The sequence below is a fragment of the Psittacula echo genome (assembly GCF_963264785.1).
Source record: "Psittacula echo genome assembly, chromosome: Z".
In the NCBI taxonomy this organism is placed as follows: Eukaryota; Metazoa; Chordata; class Aves; order Psittaciformes; family Psittacidae; genus Psittacula; species Psittacula echo.
Window position 1 is genome coordinate 83,584,170 of NC_137742.1, and position 11,766 is coordinate 83,595,935.

Sequence of the window (11,766 nt, forward strand, 5' to 3'; positions counted from 1 at the left end):
TGAAACCAGGACTAGCCCACTCCCTGACAGCAACAGTAAGCACCTATCCAGGACATAAGGCCAGCACTTTGCTCTCTGCACTGCCGCAGTCCTGGCTCAGTGTCTTCTCTAACCTGCTGAGCTTCATTTCCTGCTGCTTCTTTTTCCCCCAGCATACACTTCAGGAGGATACAGCAAACTGCTGGCAGCTTTCTGTACCACTTTGAATTCCTTTGGCCACTACCTCCACCACTTATCCTGTCCCCACGCTGGATGCCAGTATCACAGCCCTTCTCTCTCTTTCTGCAGTGAGGACCTGAGCTGGTGTTTCATTTTCTGGAAACTGAGTGGCTGGTGGCTGAGGAGGTAACTCAGAATTTAGCAGCTTCCAGTTATTCCAGCAGCTGTTACGTGAGGGCCCATGAACATCCCACAGCGGTGGCACATACCTTCACTGCACCAAAGGCTTCTCACTGACATTCAGATGATGGATGCCACTGCAAAGGGCAAAGAGCAAAAGGAAGCCTTCATACATTAAATCCTCTCACTGTCATTTCCAGCATTTCCCAGCTGGGAGTGCAAGCAGGCACCTTGCTATTCCGAGCTCTAGTATCAGCATGAAACAACACAGAACAAGGCTCCAAACAGGCATACATGCTGCACCACAGCCTCACACAAAATCCGTTCAACACTCAGATAGCCTAACTGTGTCATGGACTGCATCACCAGCAGCGTGACCAGCAGGTCAAAGGAGATGACTCTCCCCCTCTACTTTGCTCTTGTGAAACCCCACTTGGATACTGTGTGCAGTTCTGGAGTCCTCAACATAAGAAGGACATGGAGCCGTTGGAACAAGTCCAGAGGAGGCCAAGGATGATCAGGGGCTGAAGCACCTCCTGTATGAACTTGCCCTGTTTAAGTTTAAACCCATCACGCCTCGTCCTGTTGCCACAGTCCTTGATGAAGAAAGAGTCCCTCTCTGGCATCTATGTAGGCTCCTTCAGACACTGGAAAGCCTCTGTGAGGTCTCCATGCAGCCTTCTCTTCTCCAGGCTTAACAGCCCCAACTTTCTCAGCCTGTCTTCATACGGGAGGTGCTCCAGTCCCCTGATGATCCTCATGACCCTCCTCTGGACTTGCTCCAACAGCTCCATGTGCTAGTGTACTGACCACACTTGCTACGGATAACAACATTTTCATTACAGCCACTGCCTCCAACTGCTAATGACTGACATGGGGAAGTGGTTTTCTTCTGGTATACTTTAAAACTTCTGTAATTCCTGCATTTGTGGGTCAGGAAAATAAAAAACCCCTGCAATTTAACATCTACAGAGCACAAATGTAGTATTTTGTTTTTTGTCTTCAATGAATGTATCAAAACATTTCATCTCATAATTGAGATACTCCTGAGGTACATCCATGTTTTCCCCTATCACAGCTATCACAGTGCTCTCCACTCTCACAACAAGCAGTAGGGAATCCCTAGAGCACAGCACCCTTTTTTCCCAAATAGACCAAATTAGTCTGTCAAGAACACTATATTCTCTCTGGGCAAAGTGACTTTGACCTAGCAGACACTTCCAACTTGGGAATCCTGATGATATGACCATGTAGGGTCCCACAAGGTCCACAGACTCTTCCATCCTCAAATCAGGCCAATTCCTACTGAAAGGGTGAAGAAAGTGCCCACCAACAGCAGCCAGGCCTAGCAGTGGTGAAAAAGCACATCTGAAAACATGAACTATTGCTATTTGCTCCAATAACTATTTTTGGAGGGCCTGTTCCAGATGTACTGGACCATAATGTACTGCCTGTACCATAAGGTACTCCATTATGTGCCTGTACCATAATGTACTACAGACATTATGGTGAAAGACAAGACTAACCCAAGTGGCTTGGTTAAAAAGACTTGTAACTGCTGGACATCATGGAGAGGACTGCCAGTTCTCACTGATGAGGCACTGACCATGTGAATGAGGCACTGATGTTCTCTCTGCCTAGCCTGGTCTGTTAGCTCTGAGGGCCAAGGCATTGGGTGTGTTTGGAGATAGTTAGAGAAAGCTGGCCATTACCTTCTCTTGCCGAACTCACGAGCTGTGTTTCCAGGTCCAGGGAGAGGTCGCACTCCATGCAGAGGCACTGTACAAACTGTTCCCAGGCGGAAGGGCCAGCCTCCTAAAGCAGGCCAAGGAGCACTGAGGCTTTTTCTTTGTGGTTGGTGATCCCATTCAGGCCATTCAGGGCCACTCCTGGGAGGAAGCACTGGGAGGTGGTGAGCACCCATATGGGATGGTGGCTGAGAAACTCCACTAGCTGGGAGTGGGCACTTACCACATCCAGGTCTAGATCATCACTGTGAAATGGGGGTTAGAGGGTAGCAATGGGCATAGAAGTGAGAGATGTTCACTGTGTGGAGCAGCCAGCACAGCCCTTGATGACTTGATCTGCTTTTCTAGCCCTGGTCTAACTCAGAATATCCTAGCTGCCATACTCTCACAGTGTAATGTGGCCAGTTCCAGACCAGCCATGATACAGTGCAAGGACCACAGTCCTTATCTGCACACTGCCTAACACAGCAGTACTGTGAAGGGCAGGAGCAAGCAACAGGAGTCAGCCTCTCTGGCACCAACCAAAGAGAAGCTTTGTTGACATCTGTATCACTAGAGTGGCCACATGCCACATATGACAAGCTTCACATGTAGCAGGAGGCATGTGAAGAGGCTCTAAGAGCAAGATATTTCCCTCATCAAAGGGCTCAGACAGCTGTTCTTGCTGCTCCTTTTGTGGGGATGAACAACTCATTTCTGCTTTGGTGTCAAAGCCTCTCTCCACTTCCACTTCCTTCCCACAGCAAACCTGTGTAATTACAGTCTCCTACCTGCATTGTTGTGTGGTCAGCCTCCTGTCAGTTGCCAAGTGAAAAGATGGCTTCTGCTCCATTCCCTGATGAAGAACTGAACTGCTAGCAGCAGCACTTCAGCACACCCCAACCCATGGTGCATGCCCACATGCAGTTGTCTCGCTCCATGTAGATGCCTAAGGATAGTAACACAGCAGGATGCAGATAGGAAAGGACATAGGCAATTACACAGATCATAGATCTATCTGCCTTTGGATTCCAGGGTCAGCTCTGGAGCTTTTCATCTCTAGGTAGCAACTTCCATTCAAACCAGCAGTGACCACAGTCTGAACATTTGAGGATCTACTGCTGGTGTGATAAAAACGCAGGACTGAGCCTTGTGCCCTAAGATGCAAATGAAGACAGGCTTTACAGGAACACTTTAAAGGAATCACAGCTTTTGTGGTGTTACCGCCCATCCAACCTGGCCTTGAACACTGCCAGGGATGGGGCAGCCACAGCTTCTCTGGGCACCCTGTGCCAGGGCCCCAGCACCCCTCACAGGGAAGAACTTCTGCCTAAGATCTCATCTCAATCTCCCCTCTGTCACGTTAAAGCCGTTCCCCCTTGTCTTGTGTCCTGGTTTAAGCCCAGCTGATAACTCAGAACCACGCAGCTGCTTGCTCATGCCCCCCCTCCCTCTCCTTTTCTCCTCCCCTTTCTGGGCAAGATGGGAAGGAGAAACAAAAGAATGTATACTCCAAGGGTTGAGATAAGAATAGTCCAATAATTAAAGTATAATATAAAAACATTACTACTAATAATAATAATTATAAGGGAAATAACAAGGGGGAAAGAATATAAAACTAAAAGGGGCAAGGGAAAAACCCAAGAAACCCAAGGGATACCCAGTACAATTGCTCACCACCCACTGACTAATACCCAGCCTGACCCAAGCAGCAATCTCACCTTTCTGGGTAACTCCCCCCAGTTTATATAGTGGGCATGATGTGCTGTGGTATGGAATACACCTTTGGCAAGTTTGGGTCAGGTGTCCTGTCCCTGCTTCCTCCTGGCTTTTTGTGCCCCTCTTCACTGGCAGAGCACGAGACTGAGAAGTCCTTGGTCAGGGCAAGTGCTGCTGAGCAACAACCAAAACATGGGTGTGTTACCAACATTGTTCTCAGACTGAAAAACACAGCGTTGCACCAGCTAGTAGGAAGGAGAAAGATAACTTTTACAACTGAAACGCAGACATCCAATCACTACAAACCCTTGCAAAAAGTCCCACTCCAGGTTTTGCTCAAATTGCTCAAGATGTTTGTCCTGCTTATGTTTAAGAGGATACTCCTTCCCCATAACCCACCACTTTCTGCCCTCTCTGTACTGCCTCTTCAAACAGCCTTGCGTGTTTCTGAGACTAAGACAAATAAATGCAGCAAAAGGATGTGACCTGAGTGCTGCAGCAGACGACATGGTAGAAAGGACCTCATCAGTCTTTTCTGTTCCTGCATTCCAAAAGACAAGCAGACATCCCACAAAAGCAAAGCTGGTGACACTGGATGCTCTTTTACTGATCTCTGATCCTTCAGGTCAAAACCATGTCAAAGGTGGTTCTCACGCAGCGTTACCATATACTGCTATAACAGAGTATCACTGCAAGAAAGGCTTTTCCCAGGTTCTCATTCCAGATAAAGCTTTCAGGATGTGTTGTGTAAAAACCAAGGCATCTCTGGGATCCACCAAAATGTAGGCAAACCCCCCAGTTCGTAAAAAGCCTCTAATGCCCATCACTCACTATTCTAACAAAAACAACATCAAAGTTCCTGGTGAAATGCTAAGAAAGTTGAGCTTAACCAGGATCAGTTTTCTCCTCAGGCTATTCCCATAAATCCAAAAATTCAAACTCTGAATGTCCTGGAAAGGACTCTGCAAGTTTTCATTCAAAATTTTTATTATTAAATGCATTTTATATTATCAGTTATACAAATAAGGCTAACAGTAACACATGTATTAAAAAAAGAAAGCAATGGAAGACTTAAAAGAAAACATTTAAACATGTTAAATTTTAAGAAACTGCAAAATAACAGGGCTTCTGGCAAAATAAACCTCACTTCCCAGTAGCCTGATGAGTCAAACTTTAGGGACTTTCATTTTACATTTCCCCAGCCAAGAAAAAACCCAGAAACCTGTAGACAGTAACATCCAACTTTATGCCCCTGGTGATGAAGAGCTACTACTTAATATTGAATATAAATATTGAATCATGCCAATGAAGACTGGAAGCCATTCAGATAAAGACTATGAATTAATTTCACAAGAACTGATGAAAGACTCATATTCAAGAATTCTACACTGAGAAGTTAGATGAAAGCTCAAGTGGTGCTCACAGCTCCTGTGTTTCTACTGCTCCACTAAGTAAGACCACCAGAAATGATGGGCAGTGACCTACAATAAAACACCTCTGAACTCAAAATGAAGCACAAAATTCTCCCAAGAAGAGCCAGGAAACTGTAGGAGAAGAGGAGTTTGGACTTGGTCAGAGTATGCTTAGCGACCTTAATTCTTTGGGGAATTAACTTTGAACCAGACTCTGTAATTTTAGCTCTTTAGGGAACTAACCTCAAGCAGATAAGTGGAGCAAAAGAAGCGGAACAAAAGGAGAGGAAAAACAAGAAGTAGAAGAAGAAACTGAGAAGTGAGGAGAAGGTCAAAAGGATGGTGTCAAAGAAGCAGACTAATCAACTATAATTTTAGATTATGCACGCGGACAGCAGCAACTAACCAATTATATTGTAGCTTTAAGCACATGAATATGATGAAAAACATATATAAACCATATAATCAAAAGTAAAAAGGTCTTCAACCAGCAATCAGAGTCTGTGCCTTCAACCCCCTCAGAAAACTTTTGGGCCTTGACCCTTGACATCACCCTTCAAATGTAGAAACACCATTAAAACACATTAGAAAACCACTCCTCGCCTCCCCAGCTCAGCATTCCCACCATTCCCAGCCATGGAAAAAAAACCAAACTTGAAACTCCCTGTGGCAAACCTACTGTGGCAATTTCTTGCAGTCACTGATGAGCACTGGCTACTTACCGAAAGCCCACAAACAGAGCAGTGGCACTGAAACCAAAGTGGGGGTCACAAAACAGAAGGGATGGGGGACAATGTCCACTGCCTTGATCTCTTCACTTGCTAACCCACCTCTTCACTGACGCATGCAGCAAAATGAAAGTAAAACCATCTAGGAATTCCCCAACCGCAGCTCCTGTGATAACAACAGTGAGATGAGCGAAAACACCCACCTAGAAAAGCAGAGCATTATCCTTATCTAAATATATATAGCTAGATGATAATTCAGGTAGATTTTGGGGAGTGGTCCAAAGAAATGGGACTTGGGGGCAAATACTCTCTGTGGAGTAAATTCTGACTTGGTTGTGGTTAAGGTTCTTGCAATGGGAACATTTTTATTTATATGCATTTACTCTGGCACACAAAGAAATATTTATTTACCATTTCCTTTATATCTAAGGAAAAAAAGCAACATGCCTTTCCTTGGGAATAGGGACAAGGTTTAAGTGAGAGTAGATATAAATGACCTGAGAACAAACCCCAGGTATCTAAATAGAACTATGTGCAGAGATCTCAGATCTAGCCAGATCAGGTGCAACAAACAAATATTATTAATATTTCTCTATATGCCAGAGTGTGGGGGTTGGAATGCATCGAAACTGTCAGAGACCATAGGAAGGAGGAACTACAACAGGCAATTAAGAGTGATCCATCCCTGACTGGTACTTGGGAGATGTTGGAACTGGCAAGGAATAAGGATGTTGGAACTGGATAGAGGATGTTGATGAGAAAAATCAGATAGACCTTTTGCCCGAAGTCGTAAATGTAACCGCAAGGCGGACACAGATGTGCTTGGCTAATTGCTTGGAAGCATATAAATATTGTGTAATTCTTGCAATAAACAATCCAGCTTGTACTCTACCTCTGGGTCCGTGCCTTCCATCCTCACAAATGGCACCTGAACAGGGACTTGACGGAGAGCCGTGACTCGGCCACTGGTGAGGACACCCAGCCGAGCTCCGAAAGGCTGCAGCAATTAACAGATACCTCTGATTGAGGTAAGCGGCTGGGAACAGGAACATGGGAAACTCAGTATCCCCCAAGCACAAATCGGTGTTCAGAGTGCTAGTAAAATTTCTAGAGAAGGGGGTTACTGTAAATGAGGACAGACTGAAAGACTTGTTAATATGGGTCTCGACCCATGCCCCTGAAGCAGCATCAACTAATATTTATCGGCAAGGAATACGGGACAAGATTGGGGTCTGCCTCTGGGATGCAGCCACAAGGGATGATGCGGCAGTCCCCAAATTGCTGGCCGTATGGCGCTCAGTCTATGAGGCACTTGACAGGGCGGCGCAGGAGGCATCGGCACCATCAGCCCGTCCTGTCCCAACAAACAACACCCCAGACCCTCTCGACCCGGAGCCAGTAGATCCAGAAACTGAGCCAGATCTATTCCCGCCTGGTCCTGGCATTGGCTGTCGTGAGACAGAAGCTTTGCCGGTGTTCACGCACCTTCCAGCATGTATTGATTGGTGGGAAGATACCTGCCGGCAGGCTGCGACAGCAAATGAGCCAGGCAAAGATGGCCCTTTTGATCCTGGACCAATCGACCCTGACAGAGAACCCGAGCTCTACCCCCCTGACCCGCATGATATGTGGAAACACATTAAAAAAGAAGCGAAAAATCAAGGTGATGTAAACTTGCCCCCAAAACTGAATGCTACACATCCCGCCCATTATGAGCCGAACCGCGGGCTGGACGGCGGGGAGGAAAACGGCGCTCCCGCGGGAGCCGGGTGGAGGCTGCCGCGGCGGCTCCCCTCTGACCGAGGGGCTGCACCTGCTGGCAGCGGTGGGATAAGGAGCTGCAGAACACGGGCGCGCCGCCTCCACCTCCTCGCTGCCGCGACCTCACTCATTCGCATGGCGGCGGCGGCAGCAGCAGGCTCCGGCAAGCTCCCCTCATTGTCTGCCCGCGGGCAGAGGGCTGTGATACTCGATCGTCTCTCGCCTTTGTGTGCTCCGGAAGGCACGGGTTGGCGCTGCGCCCGCCAAGATGCGCGCTGCGGGGCGGCGGGGGATCCACTCCTCCCGGTGAGAGGCGGGAAGAAACCCAGCCTCTGTCCCGGAGGTTTTTCACCCACAGCAATGGTCTGCTAACAGATAACGATTCAGTCAAACACGCTACCCTTCAAAATAGAGCTGCCATAGATTTTTTTGCTACTAGCTCAAGGACATGGTTATAAAGGCTCTGATGAGATGTGTTGCATGAACCTATCTGATCATTCTGAGTCTGTCCATGACGCAATTCAAAACCTAAAGGATGGAGTTCAGAAGCTGCAAGTGGAGAGTAGCTGGAATTGGCCAGAAAGTTTGCTGTCAGGATGGGGCATCAGTGCATGGTTGAAAGACATTATTAAAATCGCAGTACCCTGTGTAAAACTCATTTTATATATTTTAATCACAGTTCCTTGTTTAATTGCTTGTATAAATCGTTTGATCGCTAAGACTATTAACAATGTTTTGTTAGTTTATAAAGAAGGGGGAGATGTGGGGAATGCTGCACAAGAAGCTGCGCCAGTAGACCTGGACATCTGGACTCTTATCAGCCACAAACCTTGGAAGAAATGAATGGGACAAGTCAGGAAGAACCGGAGAAAGAACATCAGGTGGAACCGAAGAAAGAGCATCAAGATAATTTCTGAGGACTGTAAATTTGGAAACAGGAGGATGCTTAAGACAAGATAAAGAATGTGTGGTCAAGGGGAAGTGGAAGTGATGATGTAACGAGTAGTGATAGCAAAGAACTATGTTTAGAAATAATTACTCAAGCAAAGGCACGTGGACAGCAATGTGAAAGAGTGCGTGATCAAAGAGATTGTTTCGCGATGGAAAAGTACCAAAGGAACTAACTGCTACTAACCGCTAGGCAGAATACTATAAAAGCCTGTAAGCTCACTCAATAAGGGATTTTGTTTGTAGCCAGAAATGGAGTCTGTGCCTCAGCTGCCACAAGATCGGGCCTGGCAGGGGGTGCCATCCCATATAAAGGGAAGCCCGTGTGCAGGAGGGACCTTAGGCATGTTAATCCCTAATAACACTATGATAATATACAAACGAGGATTGCATTCTCAAATGTCAACACATGCTTTCAACCGAGCTGTGATGACAAAGTAAATTTTTGGAACCTGGGTGAAATAATAGCTGCCTCATTTTTAGCTGCTGAAGTAGCTAGTGCACAAGCTTCAGCAACATTGAATACATTAGGATGTTGGCTTGCTAAACAAACTAATGCTACAGCATCTGCTCTCTCTGCTTTGCTCACTGATGTCAACTATATTACGCATGCGACTTTACAAAATACGGCAGCAATTGATTTTCTCCTCTTGGTGCATGGACATGGGTGTGAAATTTTGGAAGGAATGTGTTGCATGTATTTATCAGACCATTCAGAATCCATACATGAAAGTATCTGCAAGTTGAAAGTATGACGAAGTTAAGGGAAGATAATGCACAGGGTATAACTGAGTGGCTATTGACTTTGGTTAAAGGACGATCCATCTTCTTGCTTGCTCTCTTTGATATTGTACGTGTCCAGCAATGCCCACAACTCCAGACAGAAACACCTGCTCCGCTTGTCAGGCCTTGAGCAGGGCGCAGAAGATGGGGGAGCTCTGAGAGGGGTGGAGGGAACTGGGGTGGTTGGAGGGAACCAAAGAGTGGATGGAGGAGACCAAGGAGTGGATGGAGGAGACCAAGGAGTGGATGGAGAACAGGAGTGGATGGAGGGGACCAGAGGGGTGGATGAAGGCGACCAGGGGTGGAAGGAGGGGATGGGGGGGTGGATGTTTTTTCCACCAGACCAGAAGTTGTCATCCCACTACCAATGCAACCCCTTTATGGCCAAACTAGCAATTTTGTGCCTAAAAATCCCCTACATCATCCTTGACAGACTCCCATACATCACTTCAGTTAGGAAAAGCTGTGATACTGGTGAGCCCAAGCCATTAGGCCTTAGCTGAAATAACTTTACTTTTTAGCATCAGTATGCCTTAGCACCTAAATGTGACCACTCACTCAACATGGGACCCCTCTGAGGGCTGGAACCTGCCCAAGTGGGCATGATAAACAATGTGTTAGAATTTGGGCCTGTAGATGGCTTGCATTTGCTTTTGTAAATTGCTTCTAAGCAGGGACATCCCTAATGGTAAGATACGTTAACAACTTGAACAAAGAACTAAGCACATAGCTCATAGGTATTAGCAGTTGATCAATACTACTAAAGCTAAAAGGTAACCAATAGACTGTTGTTGTGGCCCTAACCCCTAACCCAAGTGTGCAGGAGGATGAGAGAACTACAGTTATATAATTCACTGAATTGTCTGTGTGGATGCTTTAGATAAAATTATATCAAGATGAGAATGTAAAGTAGAAAAAACCTGAAACTTACTGTGCTTTGGAGACGTGTGTATGGAGGTTTGAACCCCCGCGTGCTTCCGACACCAATAAAGGTCTGTGCTTTACTTTACAGTGAAGTGATTTCTTTGAATCACTGGTTTGATCCAGCATCAGGGTGCAAAAGGCATCTCCATGAACGCATGCCCAACCTTAGCCTTGGACACGGAAAAGCAAAACCCGCGGCCACACCCACCCGCCCCACACTCTGAACGCTCCCGAGGGACTTCGCAGGACGCCCTCCGCCTGCTCCCGCCGCGGCACTCACGGTGCGCTGTCCGTCGGTCACAGCGGCAGCGCGGACAGCTTCAAACCAGAAGCCGCCCGACGGCGGAGCCTCTTTGCCGGGAAACCACGTGAGGCACCGGCGTCGTCTCCGTGCCAGGCTCGGCGGCCGCCACCTTCCTCAGCTCCGCTCCTGGGATGGGGCTGCGCCGTCATGCGGGGGGCGGGGAGGGGGCGAGGCGGAGGAGAAGGCGAGGCACGGCTGCGCTCAGCGCCCGTCCGGCCCGGCACTGCACCGCCATTTCGCGGTGGTACCTTCTGCGGTCTGCTGGACCCTTCCGTCCTTCTCTCCTCAGCAAAGCCCCTGTTGTCTATGCGACGGCAACCGGCTTGGGCAGCCCCAGTGGGTCGCCACTGAATGGGCCCCAGCAGGTGCCTGTGCCTGGCACGGCAAGGCACCTCTAAGGATGAAAAAAAGGTGGTTTTTTTCCCCTGCCATTTCTTTTTTATTAATGCTCGTCACTCCTGGAATGTCAGAAGGACTTGACAGGCTTGTCAGAGGCCAGTTCCCATAGAATTCAGCAGGCATTGCCATGCAGAGAGGGGACGTGTCACCTCAGCATCAGTGGCTTTAGAGCAAGAGGGCGCATGGACAAACTCTTAGCTGGTACTGAAAAAGCCTGCAGAGACAGCGTGGGGACAGGGTGGGAAGGGAGGTGAGAAGGTGCTCACTACACCAGGGCTTCTTCAAGGCTATTGCTGGCCCTGCTATGGTATCACTGCTTTCACAGTGACACCTGCAGTGTCATGGACACGGCTGGTTGAGGCTCAAGATAAACCTTCCTTGGCTGCCATGGAGCAACCTGTAACCTCAGCCCACTGCGTGTGCTGCAGTCTGCTCCTCCACCAGCCTTGACACCAAGTCCACTGAACAGATGTTAAACCCAGCCGCTGTGTGGAGCGGGAAGCGCTGGGGAGGTCAGAGGCTTGTTCCCCAGGGAGGACACCCATGGCAGTGTGGAGGGAGCAACCACCATGTCCCCGGGAGCCCAAGAAACCGAGGCTATCCTGTTGCCAGCCTCATAGGGCTCTTTCCAGGAGCCCCAGCTTTAATACAGGTTTGTGTGGAAGGAGAACATCATCCTCTGCCTTTGTTAATGTGATCACCACTACAGCCTTAGGTGTGCT

At 47.9% G+C, this 11,766-nt stretch overlaps 1 protein-coding gene across 1 annotated transcript in view; it reads right to left on the reverse strand.

The window, feature by feature from the left end:
* NLRC5 (NLR family CARD domain containing 5) overlaps positions 1-2,919 on the reverse strand; it is a gene marked incomplete at both ends in the record, with an annotated part of 41,245 nt that extends 38,326 nt beyond the window's left edge. The window contains 3 exon segments of the mRNA XM_080638357.1: positions 2,052-2,154; positions 2,158-2,332; positions 2,858-2,919. Coding sequence (XP_080494483.1) covers positions 2,052-2,154; positions 2,158-2,332; positions 2,858-2,919 — 340 coding nt within the window.
* Positions 2,920-11,766: the final 8,847 nt, after the last annotated feature.